The 21,626-nt window shown below is 38.0% G+C and overlaps 1 protein-coding gene across 1 annotated transcript in view; it reads left to right on the plus strand.

Moving 5' to 3' along the window:
• The window catches only part of LOC309714196 (cadherin-18), a 99,380-nt gene that overhangs the window by 27,881 nt on the left and 49,873 nt on the right, over nucleotides 1–21,626 (plus strand). The window contains exons 3-4 of the mRNA XM_082546456.1: nucleotides 14,500–14,794; nucleotides 18,933–19,052. Of these exons, the coding sequence (XP_082402582.1) occupies nucleotides 14,500–14,794; nucleotides 18,933–19,052 (415 nt within the window). The remainder of the gene's footprint in view (nucleotides 1–14,499; nucleotides 14,795–18,932; nucleotides 19,053–21,626) is intronic.

Raw genomic sequence — 21,626 nt, forward strand, 5'->3', positions numbered from 1 at the left:
GGTATAAATGTCAGCTGGGTTTGCTTTCAGCCTGATCTGTGACACCAAACTTGCAGAGCTGATAGTGCGCTATTAATGACATGTTAAAAGCTGAAATACCTTCGTCTTTGATGTGCCTGTTAATTCAAAACTGAAATATTTTCCATCCATATGCACATCAAATAGATTTTTAGGAGCTGCACAGTGAATAATTTAGAACAGCAGCATCATATTTATAGTCCTACTTGATTTATTTACAAATCAAGTAGAAACTTATCTGAAGCTTTCTGGGCCGCGTTCCAGGAAGCAGGTTTAGTGAAGAGTGTATTAACCCTGAGATGAGGGAAACTCTGAGTTTTCCTTTAAAAAGAAAAACTTAAACTTTGATTCCCTTAATGAAGCAACAGACCAGGTCAACCTAACCTGCTCGCTGGCAAGCTTTCTTCAAAAAAACAAAAAAACAAAACAACAACAACAACAAAAAAACCTTGACTCCTCCCCTCCTGATGCACCTAAGCTAAGCGATTGATATTTGGAGTCATTTCATCATTCTTCAGAGCGCATTAATTTGCATCCGTTTATGCTCAGGTTAGACATTAGCTTGTTATTTTCATTCGTCCATTTGTGTTCCCTCTGCCTATACAGTTAAGGGTTGCAATGTGACAGCCTATGCCAGCGGTCACAGGGCGAGAGCCAGGGTGCACCCTGGACAGGTCTCCAATCTGTCGCAGGGCTAACACACAGAGACAACCGTTCACGCTCACATTCACACCTCAAGTCCGTTTAGAATCAGCAGCTGGCCTAACATCAGTTCCTCTACACTGAAACATTTACTGTTTCCTATTGTAGGAATCTTTTTTTTTTTTTTGTGATCAGCAACACTCACAGATTGGATCTTGGAGATGATGTGAACATGAGTCATGTTTCTAAAACTGGATTAAAAGCAGAGTTTTAATGTTTCATCTTAAAAACATGCTGGCACGATGAAATACAGTAAAATGCTGGGCAACATTTTTAAATATATGTTGTCTGAAGTTTGAACCTCCACATCTCCAGGAAATCAACTAAATGAGTCTTACTGGTTCTGAAAGTCACAGACCTGTAAGTAAACTGGTTAATCCCACAGTAAACTGGGATTACAGCTACATTTATTAACTATAATAAATGTAAAGTTGATAAATGATGACTGCATGGCACTGAATAAAAGGACATCATCATCATCCACACAGACATGGATTCATATTCCTCTCTCCACTGGATTAAAAATTAAGGTGTTGCTTTTTATTTACAAGTTGCCATGGTGAATATAGGCAATAAGTTCCATTGATAACGATCCTTCCCCCCCCATTAGTCATGGATGCACTTAACTCCGGTCGAACACATTCACAGCTGTTTGAACCAAATCTGGTTAATGCAGCATCTTAAGTTAGACTCCTTGTTGAACAATTTGCTGGTTTTATTTACCAATGTTTGAGCAGAAGCCTGTACTATAAAGGCAATATTTCACCCCGAGCAGGTAACTTTTTTAATAAAATTTTATAAAATAGTCAATTATGATAAGTCTGTCGCTTACAGTGTCTGCATTTTTACCAGTTTTGCTTCCTGGCTTCGAATAGGTTTAGCTTTATTAGCGCGCGCACACACACACACACACACACACACACACACACACACACACACACACACACACGTGTTAAAGCCTGGGCTGACTTAGATTCATGTCACGGCTTATTCTGACTGCAGGCATCAGGGTAAGTGAATATAGAAATCATACAGATTCTGTGGGTATGTTGAAATTGCTTTCCAGCGCAGGCCTCAGGTTTGGCTTCTCTGCAGGTAAACATGCGAAGAGCAAAATGGTAAAGACATTTGTCAAAATCCATTCTAAACAACTCGCTATAGTCTGACAATGATTTCACTTTATGAGGTTTGTTTTTTAAATTTATCAGAGTTTGTAAACACTGACTGGCAGGTAGTGTCATAGCATGAGGATTGCAAACGAGAGAGGATCCAAATGCAGGACATAAAGGCAGACGATAAACAAAAGCAAGCTCTTTATTGGCCAATTTAGAGTCTAAAAAACTAAAAGTCCAGGAAAACAAAAACACAGTTAGTAAAACATCCAAAATTATCAAAGTCCAAATGATTAGATAAAATAGGAATCCGGAAAAACAAAAGTCTTGGAATTAAAAAAAAAAGGAACAAAGAGGGCTGCACAAAACAGATTTAGCACAGCAGGGAGCACAGACAAACGAGCTGACAAAGAGGAAGACAAGACTATTTATACTCTCAGGGCAGATTGGGGGATGACAAACAGGAGGGGAATGAGACACAGGTGAAAGCAATTAACGCAGGTGAAAAAGAAATTCAGGGGAGGAATCGCAGGATACAAAAGAGAGCTAACCTTTAAAATGGGAAGTAATTAGAAGTAGATGGAAAATGAGAAAAAAATGGTGAGGGAACTTAAACTGACATTAATAAATAAATAAGACGTATTCGATTTTAAAAGTAATAAATAAAAAAACACAGAATCACAACAAAAAAAAAAACTAGCAATGGGAGAGCCCATAATCATATGGAAGAAAAAATTTTAACTTTGATTTCAGACACAAAAAATGATTAAGAATGAAACCCAAACGGTTTGGATAATTTGTGTACTTTTTATTATTATAATAAAATAATAATGATTAATGAATTTCAATATCAATTAGGTTAGCTATTAGCAAGGTTATTGACTAAAATGGCATGTAGAAAAAAAAAAAGATATTTAAAGGTTAAAACAAATTGAAACACCTAAAAAAACCCTGTAATATTTGTAAAAAAATAAATAAATAAATGTTATTCTAATTTAGCTGGTGGATGTGTTCGCAGAGACATTGGATGTCTACAAGAGTAAGACTCAGCTGCTTTCAAAATGTGTGTTCTGATTGTCATACCTGTGCACATGTCCTTAAATGCTGGCATATATCCTCCATACATTAAGATTGAAACTAACACAAACTAAACTAAATTGAAAACAAAAAGTCAAATCAAAATAAGATTAAAACCTTATTAAAAAGCTTTGGGTATGAATATACAACCAACTTTTGCATGATGACCATATTGTATGAACACAAAATTAAGTTTAAAGAAACCAAATGATTTATTATAATCAGTCTTCATTTGTAAAAGCTGATCAATATGTTTTTATATATTCTAAACGCAACGCAATTACTCTTTGACAAAAGAGAACAATTAACAAGCGGAAGCTGGGTTAAGTAAATTACACTTCAGAAAATTATACAACTATGTAGACAAGCCTTATTTCCAAGGTGCACTCCCTCCTCTTTTTGCTGAAGCACTCAACAATATTAGCACAATTTAGATACTTGGAGCCTCAACCATTTGCCTTCACTCACTATGACTGACTATGAGGCAGAGGCTTCAAGTTTTCAAAAGCTGATGTGCTCACATTTTCATTTCTCTCATTCAAATATCAAATTTAGCAGCGGTTAGAGGCAGAGCTGTTAAATTAGTGTCAGAGTTGCTTCCGGGACAGTGATAATCTTATTACTGTATATCAAGAAGTAAACCATCCTTCTGCGAAGACAACGACTCATTCCGTTTCCCCCCAGATGTCAAAATAGAGGACAACTATCAGGGCGGATCCGCGATGTGCATCGACGGCATGTCTTCAGCACGCCCCTCATCACCACCTCTTGATGTATGGTCATTAGGCGGGTGCTTCATCATCAGGGTTTACTGTGACTGTTACAAATCAATTTAATAGAAGGGGGTGCTCAGAAGAGTTGATTGGGAGGGAGCATGGTCAAAATGTGGTGATAATCAGACAATCAAGCACACCCACATAAAAAGTGATTAAGTCCTCTTGAGTGGAGCATAAGAGCCGCGATTTAATCAAAAACAAACCCATCCCCTTCACTAATTGCAAATATGAAGCCAAGACATTGATTATCAGCAAGGGTGCATAGCCTCCTCATTTCTCTTTCCTTTCCAAGCCCCCACCCTCACCCCACTTGCCATGCACATTGTTGATGAAATAAATGTTCTTCGGTGTGACTCTCACCTTCAACTCCTGTGCATGCTTTAGAAAGACCTTCTTTCAACATCAAAGCAATGTTTCAGAAACAGCATGAACTAAATGTGTCTATTCTTTGTCTAGTGCTTTTCTGATTAACAGAGTTGTGAAACTACAACAGTGCACATGCACTGGTAAACAAAGATGTTGACCTAGAATTATGGACTCGCTGCTTTGTGTCCCACTAGTCCCCAGGCTGATTTAACTGGTCATAAAATTAACATGCGACTGAACATTAGCTTTCTGGAAAACCAGTTAGAAATAGGATAAGATTCATTTCTGGAAAAAGGTTGTATTTGACATGTAGTATGAAATCTGATCGAGAATTTTATGTACTTCGTTTTCTGTCTGCATGGAGAACATTCTTCTTCACTCAGTTGATATTGATTGGACATATCAGCTCCACAGTGGCTTCCTTTAAACAAACATAGAGAAAACAAGAGAAGCTAGGCACATACATTATGTAGATCTCTACACTGAATACTACAAAGTCATTAGAAAGGGCATTCACCAATAATGCAATCCAACGAGACACATACATTATCAGGCTTTGTACAATGAATGGGATAGATCTAGTGAAGGAGAGAAAAGAAGTATAAGGGGGGAAACAGATGAAGGTCAAACTGCGTAGCCACTAATAATGTATCAGGATGGCACTCAGTAGAGTGTATCGCAGCTAGTGTGATGTAATTGTTAATAGGGCTGTTCGATATAACGATATATATTGGATGACGATATAAAAACGTCTATCGTTTCATTTTACGCTATCGTTTGTTTCGTGGTGTCGCAAAATAAACTGTTTCCGGCAATATTTTTTCATCGTCCTGATGGTCACTGTAGTGGCTATATTCATTTCTTAAAGTTCTCTCTTTCTCTTATATTTAATACTGTTGTTATGCGTTGTGGTTAGCAACAACGACAGTAACACCATCGCGTGTCCGCTTGTTTATGTTCCACAAACCTTTCACAATAAAGCTCAAGATCCTGTTGAGACTTTTCAAAATAAACTGAATCACTTGAAAGAGCAGATTATTTACGGATGAGAAGTAAAAAAAAAAGCCGTCAGGTGCTAAAAAATAAACCTTAGACTCAAACGTTAGAAGAGGCTTTTCCCGGCAGCACGCCGTGTATTATATACTCACAAAGAAAACGGCGGCCGTTACAACTTATGTCTAAAAATGTATAGTTTCATGCATCGGTTAAAACACTCGACTCCAGCTACATGACGCGCAGCTTGAAACACTTCCTGCAAGTCGAGCTGCCCGAGATTCACAGAATTTACAGAAAATGTTACATTTTTGTGATTTATATCGTTATCGGGATGATAGAATTCTTATATGAGATTTTGGTCATATCGCACAGCCCTAATTGTTAAGATTCTGTTACTGTTTTATTTTAGGAAGTTGATATTTGCACACTCCATTTAAGTTCACAGGCAGGCTTTAAGTAATTTTCCCGTCTCCACCTGTAATGGGAGAAGAGTTATTCTGGTTTGATTTGCACACAGCTTCTAAGCCGTTTGCCTGATTGCTGCAGAACCAGGCAGTCATTCAGCTCTCTTTCTTCAGCAGAGAAGAATGGAAGGAAGAGAATTGTTGGCATGGTGGTTATGTCTAAGCCACAACTTAATGCCTTAATAGTTCATGTTCCAATATTTCATAAATTAAGACTTTTAATCTTTACCTATAATTTTTTTGCCATTGCATTTAGAACTGTTTGTTCTCTGTATGTTGTTGGTTGAAAAATAGCTATGTAGGGGGACTAAACAGCTCCTAGATAATGTCCCTTTTAGTAGTAAAATCTGTTAATACATTGGATGATCAGTTGACAGAAAATTGCTAATTCAATATTTGATGGGTCAAGCTTAGGGATATGTGGTTTTGATGTGTTTCTTTCTCATTATAAAACAAAGGATTTAATATTTTTCAGTTGTGAAATCTGAATCTGTCAAATTTGTATTCACATCCGTTTGGTGTAAAGATTCATTGGCTCACTGTACCCTGTGAGTCAGCTAGTCTTCGAAGTCTTTCATGTCTACTTACTTGTACCTTTTGAAATTACATTTCTAAAGCACAACCTTCACCCGAAAGTTTTGACAGAGCATGCTTGCCAGGTTAGGCTTGATGACTGGGCAGACAATGTCGATTTCATTCACATTTTTCACACCAACTGCAGATTGATACTTATACTGAGTTTTAATCAGCAGCACAGACACAGACAGGCATTGACACTGATTGGGTCAGTCACTATAACGTGCAGAAAATTGTTCGAATTGAAAAAGTACACGGAAAATTACCTTCAGATGGAGAATGCACACCAGCCATTTTTGTTCTTACCACCATTGAAACGTTAGAGAATACAAAACATGAAGGTTTTTCATAGAGAAAGTTATAATCTTCTCATAAGAGACAACCCTGAGAACTATACCAAAAAAGAGGAGAACTGCTGTTTGAAGAAAATTAATCTATAGTGTCAGGACCTTCAAAAGTCACAAATTTCCTTTGGAGAGCCGATGTTTTTCTTCAATTTTTTTTAGGGACAAAAAGCAAGGCTTTGGCTGCAATAACCAAGGTATTGGATGCCATAGCCCCTGAGACATGGACCGTGGCTCAAGTCCAAAAAGTTTGACACCAAAGTGGATGTGAAAAAATAAAAGAACCAAGTGGAGGACAAGGAGCTGTTAGCCTAAGATTCAATTCAATTCAATTCAATTTTCATTTGTATAGTGCCAAATCACAACAGTTGCCTCAAGGCGCTTTGAGTAGAAAGCGACTGCTGTTGTATAACAAATATTAAACTAGGGCATAATCACTATTTTGTAGAAATGTTGCAGTTGTGGGACAGCTAATATTATGAAAACCGAGAGTCTCTCATGAAGTGCGGAGAGTTCTCTATCAGAATATTTTAAAAGAAAAATGTACACTTAAGCCTTTCAGCTAAGATGTTGTATTCTTTTAAAATTGTGTTTATTTTATGAGCTTTTTTATTGTTGTTGGTTTTCAGACTATAAGTAAAATCAGGTAAGAAATTATTGAGGGATCACATATTTGTGTATGAAATATTTCTTTGCACAGTTTAAACACAGCAGTGGTTTTATTTATTGACTGTAAATACCAAGGCCCTGGTGCCAGTGTTACTAAGTGAATTTTTAAAGCTCTCCCGTTAATTTATATGAAGTTATGAAACTTTTTACACTTAACTCTTTTTTTTCAGCCATTTTAAATTAGATATGATGAGAGGGTCCAGTAACAGGCAGCACGGTGGCATGGTGGTTAGCACTGTTGCCGCACAGCAAGAAGGTCCTGAGTTCAATTCCACCATCAGGCCGGGGTCTTTCTGTGTGGAGTTTGCATGTTCTCCCCGTGTTTGCGTGGGTTCCCTCCGGGTACTCCGGCTTCCTCCCACCATCCAAAGACATGCAGCTTGTGGGGATAGGTTAATTGATTAATCCAAATTGCCACTAGGTGTGAATGTGCGAGTGAATGTGAGTGTGAATGGCTGTCTGTCCCTGTGTGTTGGCCCTGCGACAGCCTGGCGACCTGTCCAGGGTGTACCCCGCCTTTCGCCCTATGACAGCTGGGATAGGCTCCAGCGCCCCCCGCGACCCTGAAAAGGATAAGCGGAAGCGAATGGATGGATGGATGGGTCCAGTAACTTAATTATTATAGCAGATGATGATGATAATAATAATAATAATAATAATAATAATAATAATAATAATAATAAATGTTACAAATTAGTTTTGTTGTTGTAACATTTTTGGGTACACAATTTCTTTGAACCTAACGATAAAAATCAGTTTAAATGTGGCACGTACTCATCAGAAATATTGCTACCATTAAGTGTATGTATGTATGTGAGCATGGTGAGTTGTGGGGCATTTTGGAGCATGAACTAAATTAAATCACCAAAGAATGAACAGTCGCAGATGGAAAGCCACAGAGGGAGAGAGAAGGCTAAATGAGCTGGAGTGGCTTTTATCCTGGCTCCCCAGACCAGATATGCCAAATCAGCTGATTACTTCAGCTGAGCTTTGCCATGGTGTGTTCAGGGACATCTACATAGAAAGACAGGTGCTGTCCACATATTTAGACAGGGTTTGTTAGACAGGGTCCTTTTAAAGGGAGGGTAAAGTATGAAACCACATTTGTAAGGCTACATAACTGTGTGACCCTCTTATTAATTAATTCTACTTGTAAAGATTTAATAAATACACCAGAAGAATTGTGTGAAAAGTGAAAAGTGTGTGAGTGTGTGAATGGGTGGATGACTGGATGTGTAAAGTGCTTTGGGGTCCTTAGGGACTAGTAAAGCGCTATATAAATACAGGCCATTTACCAATTGCACATAGTGCAAGATTAGCAACAATAAATATAATTAAACCAGCTATAACTCAACACAGCAATCTTATATTACAACAAAAACAAATCAAAAATAAGCAAAAGAAAAGAAAAATACTGCAAATACTATACTATTTGATTATTTTGATCAGTTGTTAATGTGAACCCTTTCAAAGGCTGGTAGTCAGCTGGTAATCTGACAGGGCTCGTCAGTGTGGAGCATTTATATGCTACCCAGGATTGCATGAGTTACACAGGGCGCCGTGGTTTCTCCCACCATCAAAAAATGTGCCAAGATTATGCTGCCAGTCTCATCCCAAGACACTCGCGGAAAACACATTTCAAATATGTTTCCTGGTTAAATGTTATATGCAGGTGTAGAAGAAATTGTTCGTGTGCTGCTCAGTTATTGTAATTTGCGGGTGCAATTTTTCACATCATGCTTTAGTAACTCATAATTTGTAATTTGAGAATTTCTATTTGTCATCAACTCTGACAGACTAAATGGGCGATTCTGTTACTGTAATCATAAGTTACAGCTTTAGTTTGATTACGTCTGACCCATTAACTTTATTATGCTTTCCAGCATGACTACAATGAGTAAAATCCATGTTTAATGTTGCAGAACTTATGTTCTAGCTGCAGATTTCTTTCAGGTTGGAGGATCCCTCTCTTCCTCAAATCTCTTCTCTTCCTGTAATTGGCTTGACAGTACCAAAAGTAAACTGGTTGGCTCTGAGTACCAATTAGCTTGTGAACACAAACAGTTGCAAGCCACTCTCAAGAATGAGTCTACGTAGCCCAAACTGTGAAAATATACAGCATGTTGACAAAAGAAAGTGAAGATACGCTATAGATACCGGGTTGCTCCTGTGGGCATATGATGAAAGCACAAGGTTGGTTTTCTTTGACATTGGAGTGTTTTCGCTATGCAGCTTTAGAGCTCCAGACTCTGTTGATCTCTTTAAACTCCTCAGAAATGCATTTCCAGCTGCCAGCCACATGCCAATCATCTATTCGACTAGTCTTTAATATAGTCACCAGTAGAGGCAGAGAGATAAACACAATCCTGTTTTGATGGCCTGTGGATGAAAAGAATTCCTCAAAGATTTTGTGCAGAGATATCAAAACAACAAGGTTTAGAGGTTATATTTCACCTTCCTCATAAATTCTTGGACCTTTCCTGGCAGCATTTGTGAAAGATTGTCATGTATTTTCATTTATTATTTACTGCAAGACTTGGACATTGCCATCATTTTCAATCCCCCATCATCTGGATTGCCACACATGGTCTTGATGTATGCTAAGTTCACATCAAGCCCGCTCTGTGGTTTAACAAAATTGACACTAATTGCATTAAGGCAGGATGTCATGAAATTTTCCGTGTGATCAAAATTAATGAAGTATAAATAAAATATTCCAACACTGAAGGCGGAATGTAGTGGAAGCACCCACTGCAGAGAAATAAAGCCTAGTTTTCAAAATAGTGTGACAGCAAATTGCCACAAGCTTGTTTTGGTACAGTTAGGGGAGGAAATATGTGAAGTATAAATGTCCCCCTTAATAGCAGTGATGGGGACCATAAAGGGACAGTGGTAAAGTCAGGGTACCGTCCTGGGTAAAGTCTATTAAGTTTCACGGTATTTACGATTAAATAGGTTATCAGACTTTTTAAAATAATGTTGATTTAAACCCCAAAGTAGGCAGATTTTGTAAAATTACTCGACATTTGGGTGATTTGGATCACCTGTGGCCTGGAAGGGAAAAATAATATCTAGGGGAAAAAAGTTTGAAAGTCCACCTCTATGTTTAGAAACTATTTATTTCTGTTTATGGTATAATGGATGGTTACCTACAGCAATGTTATGATTCACCCAGAATTCATCCAAATCAACAAAATGAAGGGACAAAAATGAAGGGACGGGGCTATTTTTTGAACATGAATACATTTGAAAAGCTGATCTTTTCACATGAGGATCAAGTCCACTCACACCCTCTCACTTTAATACATACACCTTGCTAATTCCAGGTCATCTTTTGAACTGTTTTCATTCTTTTTGGTACAGATTCAACAAGGTGCTGGAAACATTTTTTAGAGATTTTGGTCTATTGTGACTGTGTCATGCAGTTGCTGCAGATTTGTTAGCTGAACATCCATAATGCAAGTCTACTGTTCCACCACATCCCAAAGGTGCTCTACTGGAGTGAGAGCTGATGACTGTGGAAGGCATTTGTGAACTCATTGTCATGTTCAACAAACAAGTTTGAGAAGATTTGAGCTTTGGGACATGGTTTTTTATCTCGTTAGAAGCAGCTGTCAGAATGCTGACACGGTCAGCAACAATACTCAGGTAGGCTGAGGTGTTTAAAATATTGTTTAGGGAGGGAATAAGGAGGGAATAGGGAGCCCAGAGTGTGCCAAGAAATTATCCCCTGCACCATTATACCACCACTGTTAGCCTGAACTGTTGATGCCCAGAAGGATGGATCCATCCTTTCATGTCGTGCCAAGTTCTGACCCTGCCATCCAAAAGTTGCAGCAGAAATCAAGACTCGTCAGACCAGGCGACATTTTTTTTTTCAATCTTTGCAAATTGTTAGCAGTTCTCATTTGACAGGAGTGGCGCATGGTGTGGTTTTCTACAACTGTAGCTCCTGTGCTTCCATTTCCCATTGCTCTACATTCAGAGAAGCGTTTCTGCATACTTTAGTTTAACAAGTTGTGTATTATTCACTGTTGCCTTTCTATCAGCTGTGACCTCTGGCATCAACAAAAAACTGCCATACACTGGATACGTTCTCTTTTTCAGATCATTCTCCATAAACACTGGCACAAACAACCATGCCACATTCAAAGTCATGTAAATCCACTGTTTCCCTTATTCTGATGCTCAGTTTGAACTTTAGCACATCGTGTTGACTATGTCTACATTCTTAAATGCACTGAATTGCTGCCAAGCTGGAAATCAACTTGCATTAACAAGCAGTTGTACAGATGCAAAAAGTGGCCGATGAGTAAATGTTATAAACTCTGAAATATTAAATGTAATGAAGGGAAAATTTACCTCAGTTATATTTTGCTGAACACCTATGGTTGTGATTTACTTTTTATAGCAGAACCGTGTCTTCTAAGGCAGCAAGGTAAATGGACTAGAGAAACTCTAAAAATGCTGAAGAGACCATATTTGTTAGCAGAGAAGGTTGGGGAGCTTGAACATGTTGATGATCAAAATGGACAGACTATTTATCAAAGGCATTGCATGTGCTACATGTCTATCATGAAGATGAGTCAAGACCACTTACCATACTGAGCAGGCATCCTTATTGCTCATTAAACTCCTTTGATTTAAACGTTCATTGTCTTATTGTTTTATTCTCAGCTGCTGTACTTTGAGCCTATGGTGTTTATGTAACGACCCGCAACCTGTTAACAATCATTCGTCATCCATAGATTTTGGAAGGCAATCATCACCATGTGCATCATTGGCTTGTGCTTTTGCCAAGCATAATATATTAACTCCTTCAAAACAAGTCAATGGCTAAATTAGCAGTCTGACTGGAGGCAAAATTGTTTATGAGCTGGAGCAGAGTGCTGCTTGATAGAAGCGAATACGTGCATGTTGAAGATATAGAATTGAACTGTTAAGTAATATCTGTAATTCTCTATGTTTGAATTATTTAATATATTGGGTGATTCGATTATCCTTCTACAGCCAACACTTGAAGCTAATATTTCTAAATTGCTGGAACTGAATTAAAAGTGGGTCAAATCATGTCTGAAAAGTAACTTGTGTCCACTAGTATGTGGACACATCCTGATTTCTTGCTTTGTAGGTTCATATTAGTACAATCAAGAAGCTGATTAACCACCTAATTCAACAGGATCTTTGACTGCTTATCTAATTACAGGCTTGATATTTACCACAGAAAGGACAGTCAGCTCTCATCAAGAGTCAGGCTGCAACCAGCTGCAGCTTTCTAATTAGTCATTTATTTGCTAGTCCAGGTTTTGATTAGATGTGGCCAGAGGACCTCTGCTGAGGACATGTTAAATAACTCTGTGTATTCTATAACGATTGTACATTTTAGACTATGTGTCCTTCTTTGCTATTTTAATTCAGCTTTTCTTTTACTCACATGAAAGTGAAAATAGAGCAGCGCTTTAACATCACATGTCCTATTGCATGTTACAGGGAGGTTATACAGCTTTTCTTGTGGTGCAAAAAGCAAACACAAAAAAGACACAATATGATGAGTCTTAGTCAATAACGAGTGCACTCCTAAATGCGCTCAATGAATTGAATGGTAAGATGAATTGCTACTATATTTAGGTTACTTTGAAAATGGGCTGTCTTGTCTTCAGTTCTGCACTTCAAAACATTTTAGCTGTGTCCTAATTCAGACGCTGCACCAGTCCTTTTTCTTCCCCCCCCACAATAAAATCAAAGCTGCTAGCTGGCCACTTATTAAAAATCCTTGATAGCACATTACCAACACTTTCATATACACTAAAAATAATCACTTTAATTATTTATAGAAATAAACAATTCTTTGTCAAATGATTTTCAGTATAAGCCTTTGTGACTCTTACTTTGTAAAATGATACAGCCAGAAAGCTAAATACTTGTACCAGTTATGTTCCATTGGTTTAAAGTTCTCATTAATGTCTTGTGCTAATACAAAAGCAACTGCTTCACAGTAATGTTGCTCCAGTGTTTCTATGAGAGCCTTACTGCTTCTTTATCTCATCTAGGAAATGGGTCTAATTGCTGTGGTTTGAGAGGGTGTGCTATGCAGAGGGTTTTCTATCTTATTTGGTTTAGGTTTGTATTATAATACTGCATATACTGTACATTATCATCATTTGGTCCTTGTCAAACTGAATTTGGGAGAGTGTGTTCCATCTCAAGGACAAAAAGGTTGATATTCTTAAGCTGACAAAGCACTGAGGAAATTCTTTATTGCGTTCAGTGTTTTTAAGTTTCATATCGCTGAGCCCAAACTCGATATGTCAGTGGAGAAGGTTATTTGTTGACAAACTAGTTTAGGCATCTAAGGCTTTGACTTGTGTCTCCCTGGAAACACTGCTGCTGCACCCCTGCAAATCAAACAAGTCCCAGCTTGTTTCTTGTCTGTGTTTGCAATTTTTTAATAAATACTGATTTTTTTTTACGTTTTTTCTTTAGCGTGTCTATGATTTACCCTCTGTGGTCCTCTGTTAGGAACTGTTGGTGACTGTGAAAATTTAGTGCTATGACAGATGCTGCTAATTGTCATTGAACAGAAATGTGACTGTGATTTATTACTTCTCAGCTAAAAATAGTTAATGTGAGAAATCTTTTCCACTGATCCACTGAAAATATCAGTTTGTATGAGTTTATGTTCTTTCACCTTTTGTGTTGTGCTGCTTACTATTTAGTCTTTACAACTAATATAAATTATTTATCTAGTGCATACGTGCCTACATCTATGTGTCTCCATAGACTAAATCTTCCCTCAAACCAGATGCTTTTTTATTGCTTAAAGATGAAAAAATTAAATTGTTCAAATCTGAATCTTAATACCATTATATCCTTCTTTTGACATTCTGTAAAATAGTAAAATGTTATTCATATCTAACCGCCTGCTGAGCTGTGGGGATAAAAATCTTAACCCTTTTGGTAACAATTATGGCTTAATAAGTGGCTTGGTTTTCTCTTCTTCTCTCCCCTGGTGAGAAAGAAGAGCAGCTTTGGAAGGATTGTCCCCCAAAAACTTCAATCTCCAAGGATGCATTACTTTAGCACGAGCCAGAGAAAGGATTTTCAAGTTAGATGTTACAAGTCTAATACTAATTTTAATATTTTTCAACAGTATTTTATCAGTTTTTCTACAGATCATTTCCAAGACTCCAAAGCCTTCATGTTACTAAGACCAAAATCTGCAGATATTCCAATTAATTTCATGATGAAGTTGTAATTAAAATGAGAAAAGCTTAAAACAGACTTTAAGTGTGCCTTAGTAATTTTATCTTGCAGGTATTTTGCAGTTGTTAAGAAGAAATTTGACTTTGCACTGTTTTTTCTCCATATTCACACACACTTTGTCTGTTTTTCATTCCAGCTTCACTCAAACTCAGACAAAGGTGATGGATCTGTCAGGTACATTCTGAGCGGCGAAGGAGCTGGGACTATATTTATCATCGATGAGGTGACAGGGGATATTCATGCCACTAAGAGCTTGGATCGGGAGCGGAAAACACATTATGTCCTCCATGCGCAAGCATTGGACCGTAACACAGAGGAGGCCCTGGAACCAAAGTCAGAATTCATCATCAAAGTACAAGACATCAATGACAATGCACCCAAATTTCCAGATGGACCCTTTGTAGCTTCGGTCCCTGAGATGTCTGAAGTGGGTGAGTAGCTCTTCAAAATATACTGGACCTTCAAGTGATTGTTCTCTACTGCCAATAGCAGTAAGCCTCCATTTGAATGGTTTGAGAGATGAAAAACTTTTGTTGCTTTTCAAATCTTCTTCATGTTTATAATCCTTTTTAATCCATCATCTTAAAAAAAAGAAAAAAACGTAAAACAAAACAATAAATTACAGTTAGATCTTTGCCTTTACACACTAAAGTACAACCCAAAGCTCCAACAAGATGGATTTAAAGATATAAGTGTGAAGAACCACTATCAAATATGTCATTACCCCATGCAGCATTCTGGTTTGTCCTCTGCGATAATGTTCTCCAGAATGTTTGATGTTCTGTAAGCCAGCAAAGTCCTCTTTCTCATCTTTGTTTTCTGGTTGCTGCGATGGTTTCCGTCCCTGGTGGGCAGGTCTTTACAAAGCACTCAATAGTGGCTCTGCAGCAATCCCCGCCATTGAGACAGTGAAGTCTTCCATATCACGGAGAAAAGTAAAGCCTCTATCCACCTCCACCGAGACAGCGTCCCATACGCATAGCATCTTGTGGCGAACATCGATGTTGTATGTCTTTACTCTCTTGTTCTGTTTTTAGGTTGTGTGAACAATAGCCACCATTTTCTCAGTCCAGTGGATTCTGCTTCAAGACACAATAGCTCAAAAACGTTACTCTAATATTTCACAACACTCTTTCAAAATATGTAGGTTGTCCAAATGGTAGACAAACTGCTGTCAGAGCAATTTTACTCGGTATACAATGTGATAATAAATTCTTGGCGCTGACAGTTTGTTGAAAACATTCCATTTCTATCCATCTGTCTAAAGGAATCTCCTGAGTTACTGGAAAATTCTTTAAACAGAAAATTAATAACTTCATCAGCTCCATGCAGGAGCGAGACGGAAATGTGATAAAAGAAATTAAATATGCAAACCCCAGCAGACCTGTACGCTCCCTCTTTATAAACAGTCAATATCTTCCTGGTTGTGTTCATGATTATTCATGGCAGGCCTCATGAACATATATTTCTAGTCAGTATATTTCTTTCTCAGAAGTGTCAGGCGCATGCCTTAATCTCTTTTGAGAGTGTGCTTTAGCACTCTATGCTGTGATACCTTGTTTACAGACTATCATTAGGTTTTTGGGTCCAGTTTTAAGTACATTAAAGGGAGAGTCTTCCCCTTACACATGTTTTAAACTCCACATGAAACGGTCGTAATTAAAAAAAATTCAGCAGTTGCTGTAATCGTCAGCACAAATTAATTCATTATAGGTTAATGAAAACAGCACTAATTTCTGTATTGGCATCCTTAGTTTAGTTCTAACAAGACTTCTTATTCTAAAGTTCCCATGTTCGCTGCAAACTTCGTCATCGGTTACACAATAAGAATCAATCACCATTGATGACCCAAGGGAGGAAATCAAGGACTGTGAAGAGGAAAATAATTAGCCTTTTTTCCCCCCCACCCTCTCTTTTGCTCATGTCCATTAAAGTAATTCCTCTTTGGTTTGGCATCTGCAGCATCAAATCGGCTGTAACAATCAACTGTCATCACACTCTAAAGCGCTAATCCCCCTGCATTTGTCAATACCGGAGCTCCCAAGTGTGGGAAAGGGCTGTCTTGGAGTATAGCAACTAATTGGTTGTGATGTTCTTTTTCCTGTCTAAATTGATCAGCTGGGCATGCTCCAGGTTGTCCAACTGTTTCATTCCTTTTATTTAATTGAACAGTTATATTTTGAGTACAAGATGAAAGGAGTATCAATTTCCTGCTTTATCTTTCCCACTTGAGATGGAGTTATAGTTGCTCTTTTCTTTAAAGGGAAAAGTTAGTGGTTTCAAAACCCAAAGGCTTGGATAGCCCCCTGTTTAAATGAATAGTTTAGATTAAATGCGTGTTATTGGGAATATAAATCTTATTGATAAGAATGTTAAGCAGAATCTCACAATCAGGTAAGTCTTAAACTCTTAATGAGCATAATAAAATGTAATGCTTGCACGCATTTGACTTATTTTTTTTTTTTTATCTCTTGCTATTTCCAGTAGATGCTGTTATCTATGAGAAAGCACAGATACATTTTGTTCTAATGTACTTGTAGCACATGTTGTTTTTGCTTTCACATTTCAAGTTAATTTATCCCAAACTAGGAAAGAAGCTAACACAAGAGACGTGAGAATAATCTACTGGTAACCTCATTATCCAGTTTCACAGTCAGACGAGCCTTTATCCCTTTAAAGTTAATTTGTTGTCCCGTATGACAGAAATATTGCTAAAATCTTTAAATAAGGTAATGAAATTAGATGTAAAAATTGTAAACAGGGTTTAGGTTAAGCAATGTTTTCCATAGTTCAGCTGGTAAAAGTTTCCAGCCTCCACTTTAGTTAGAGTGGTTGTGTAAGACATGATGGTTAAGCAGCCACCAGCTATTTGTGGTGTAAAAGTGTTAATCCCTTGGAAGACTGTAACATGAAATGAAGGCACAGTGACCTTAAAAGTCCTGAAAAAAAAAACAGATTTCCATTTAACTTCTCTGTTCTTTTAGAAATGAGATTTAAGTGTTCATTTTCTGCTGAGTACAATCAGAACTCATCAAGTTAATAACTGTAAATATACGGTACATATATACACTGAGTACTTGAACACTTGAGTTGAAGTGCGTTGTGAGCAAAGCCAAGCACACTGTACAGTGTATTAGGGCAGCATAATGAGTGCATTATCACTCAGAATATGCGTTAACACGAACCCGTTACTGCCTCTTCCAGCAGCCGTACACACAAAAACATTATATATGCTATTCCTGTGGGGACACTCCCTCATATAATGCAGCCTTTAGCCCCTTAACCCTACCTTAACCACCATAAATTAGAATCTAACCTGAACATTAATTCTAAACGTAATCCTGAAATGAAGTCTTTACCCTCAAAAAACGCAGTCTGGTCCAGTCTGCATGGCTCCGTTTGCAGTCAGTTTAAAGTCTCTACTGGGATATTACAGCAAAACATTACCCACACACATACACGCAAACACCAAATAGAAAGCAGAGTAAAGCTGTTTTGTCGTTTCTGCTACGATTTATAGAGACGTTGCTTATGCCTGTAACACGAAACAAGCTAAGGTCTGTCAGTTAAATCATGTTCTAATAAGTTTTAATTGACAGATGATTTAGAACCAGTTGAGTTTCCAGAGCAATCCCAGAGGTGATGAAGTCCAAATAATTCCCGGCACAATTTCCGCTGCGAGGCTGAGAGTACACAAGCATACTGTGAGGTACACGCTTCATTATGGCTGGCATTTTCCTCTGCTCCAGCAGGATTCCAAGGAAAAAATAAATCATATTTGGTGGGACACAGTAGAGTGAGTTTCCCTTTTTCAGTTTTCTTGTTTAATATAGTTTAATTCTCTAAGGAGCACAAGAAAGCAAGTGTCCAGATGCCTTAAGATATTTATACTTTATCTATCTGCATGCCTCTAGATCTACCTCTAAATACACATACATATACATTAAATAATGTTTTAGCCTGTAGTCCAATTACAGTCTACTCATCAAGTAATTATAATGAGTTAATGAACCTTGTAATGAGTAACACTCCAAGTGTTTAATTTCTAAATAACAAAAAAATAAATAAAAAATTTCCCATTCAAGCGTAATCGGAAACACAAATGATCTTTTTACATGACATGACATAGCTCATGACATTCTGCAGGCAAGATTTTTTTTTTATTTAGATTCATTTCTTTATTTATTGCAACAATAGTTCAGAATTTATGGATAAGTTAAGAAATGCCCAGCATTTTAAATATCATATCATATCATTCTGAATCTAGCACTGTTATCCCATATTCAAATTACTATTATTATTATTTTACATGGAAATAATTTTTTTACATGAATCTATTTGTTAAAAAAAACAATTGCACAGTTATAGCTTGGGTTGTGGCAGGAAGGTCATCAAGGATAAAACTGCCAAATCAAACATGTGGAGCTGCCCGCTGTGGTGACCTCTTGTGGCAAAGAAGCAGCTGAAAGTAGCCATAACTCATAGTTGCATTAACATTTGTAAACCTTTTAAAGAAACAACAAGACTAATGTGCTGGATTTTTGTTTGTTTGTTTGTTTGTTTTTTAAGGCACATCTGTGTTGCAAGTCACAGCAACCGATGCGGACGACCCCACCTATGGAAACAGTGCCAGAATAGTCTACAGTATCCTACAAGGACAGCCATATTTCTCTGTTGACCCCAAAACAGGTATGGTATAACTGCATGCTTGGGGAAAAAATGCATCCATGCTCTTGAAAGCATGGTAACAATGAGTTATAAATGGGAGGTATAACTTTGATGTCGATCTCCTAAAATGATGTGTGCCTCATGCTGTGAAGTCTTTGCTTCTCACAGTGGAACATCCTGTTCTGTTATTGCAGCACGTCTCATATCGTAAAAGCTAAAGCAGCCACAGCAGAGTTATGGACTGCTCATACAGTGCAACTGCTGTATTGTTGAGCATGCGATCCACTTTTTGTGAGCAATAACTGACTCCTCAGGGGTCAAAGGAGGCATTTGTTGAGATGCCTTCAGAAGCCATTGTTTCTTACCTTTTTTGAAAGGGGTTGGTGGGGGCCGCACAGCAGGCAGCGCTCAGTGTTTTTTAAAATCTATTTTTTGTCCAGGGAGGCTAATAGAATCTATTAAATGTTAATAAAGCATCTAAAGTGCAAGACATATATAACTTTTATATAATGTAAAAAAGCACGGAGGACTGTGCATGTGCATACATGTCTGACGTTTTGCACGCTTGCCTCTGTTGCTCCTGCTGCTGTTGGTTAACATGAACAACACTCTACTTGTAGGAATTGATTCATTGCTGTCTGGAACAAGTATTGGTCCCTGTGAGACCATACCGCCCATGTAAAACATGAATTCTTTGCTGAATTAGCAACACAAATAAATTGCTGAATATTTTGGATTTGCCTCGAGGGAAAAGGCAGTGGGGATTGATGGAGCAATTTCACAAGGGTGTGGTGATTCAGAAGCAATGCCGATTTTTGAATGAAAATTGGCTCTCTCGTGCAATGTAGCATATTTGATCCTCCCAGCTACTGGATTCGTAGCTTTCTATTTAAGTCACGTTTTTGAGGTATGCCTCTGCCAGATAGACACTGGCACTTTAAATTCATATGTCTACAGAACTAACTTTTGCGATTTTGAAATTTTGTCACAGCTTTTGTAAAATTGTGACATTATTTGCCACCAAAATAACATTTGATGGGATCACAGTGAACTTTACCCATAATTAGTTCACCCTTGAGTCCACATGGCATAAAGCATAAGGATTTTCTCTTAACCATTCCTGAGACAACATGTTCACGAAAATGGGATGTACAGATCAACATATGTATGGACAAGTGTACAAAAAAAAGCTCTCTTTAGGCATGATTGCCGCCAGCTTGGAGGCATAACAATGATTAATCACCAGTGATTTCCTTTTCCTTTTTCCATATGCAGAGTGTTTTTGACACATCAGATGGCTTGTTTTGCTTGAGCTGACTAGGCATCTTGTCTTCATTGTAATTCAGCATAGGGTGCAGAGGAGGAGGTGGGGATGCGATCGAAGGCTTTTCCAGCTGCACACTCTGCACAGCGCTGTTCCACCTACACGTATTAATCTATACGAGTTGGCTTTTGATTTTGCCACTAGCAAACCGCTCTCCTCCCTCAAATTAGGACAAGGGCCTTCAGCGGTCAGTGGAAAATGTGCAGGTTACTCTTGCATGTGGTCTTTAATATGCCAAGTCCAAGTCTTAAAGCTGTTGGAGTTGGCATGCTGCCACGTTTGAGTGCCACAATGGGGAAATGAAGCTGCTTCTGCATCTGTCTCACAGTGCATTAGATTGCTTACACCCTCTCCTAGCCTCATGTACCTGGCTCCCACTATGCTTAAAGTGCAGAGATGCTGTCATGGGAAACACATATTAGTAGCAAGATTACAAGAACATACAGACAAAGACAAACAGACACACACATACACACACGCACCTCTTCCCATTTGACCTTGGTCTGGTGGCCTGATACAGCAGTGATAGATTTTACAAGACTCATGAGGTAGACAGAAAGATCACTTAAGGACAGGGGAATAATAGCATTTGGCCTGCACATATGGCATTGAGGGAATACCCAAAGGATTTTCTCAGACTTGACCCAAATCCTCACTAAGAAACAAAGTGAACAGTTTTACCTGTGCTTTCTCCCGAGCACAGTGGTTTTAACATTATCATCCCAACCACTTGTGTTATGAGATGGATGAATTGTGTTAAATGCTAAATTGACCACAATTACAGTGCATTACTCTTTTCAACCTCAGAGGAGGACAAAATGCTGACATTACAGGTTGTCTTAGCAAAGCATTCAAAAATTGTTGTTTCAGCTCCTGAAGCATTTGTGTATCCAATTAAGTAATTTTTAATGTCTTGCAGCTGTCTGATTAAATAAAATTACTTTACCTTAATGTCCCTGATCAAACTAAAGGGCACCTGCGGTTGTTGCTGTGGGGTACTTTATGCCTTTCAGTAATCAGAAATATCATGTATATACTGCCAAAACATTTATATTTTAGGACTCGGATTTCCCAAAAAACCCTCAAGTAACAAACAAACCAACCATTCCTGGATGTATTATTTAGTTTATGTAAGCTTTTCAAGTGAAAAAAGAAATCTTTCAGCTATTCAAAAAGGATTACTTGATCTAATTTGCAAATTAAGTCCATCCATTTGTTTCCGCCTAACCTTATTAGGGTTACGGAGGGGCTGGAGCCTATCGCAGCTACCA

This window comes from Aulonocara stuartgranti (genome assembly GCF_965226115.1).
Source record: "Aulonocara stuartgranti genome assembly, chromosome: 9".
Taxonomy (NCBI): Eukaryota; Metazoa; Chordata; class Actinopteri; order Cichliformes; family Cichlidae; genus Aulonocara; species Aulonocara stuartgranti.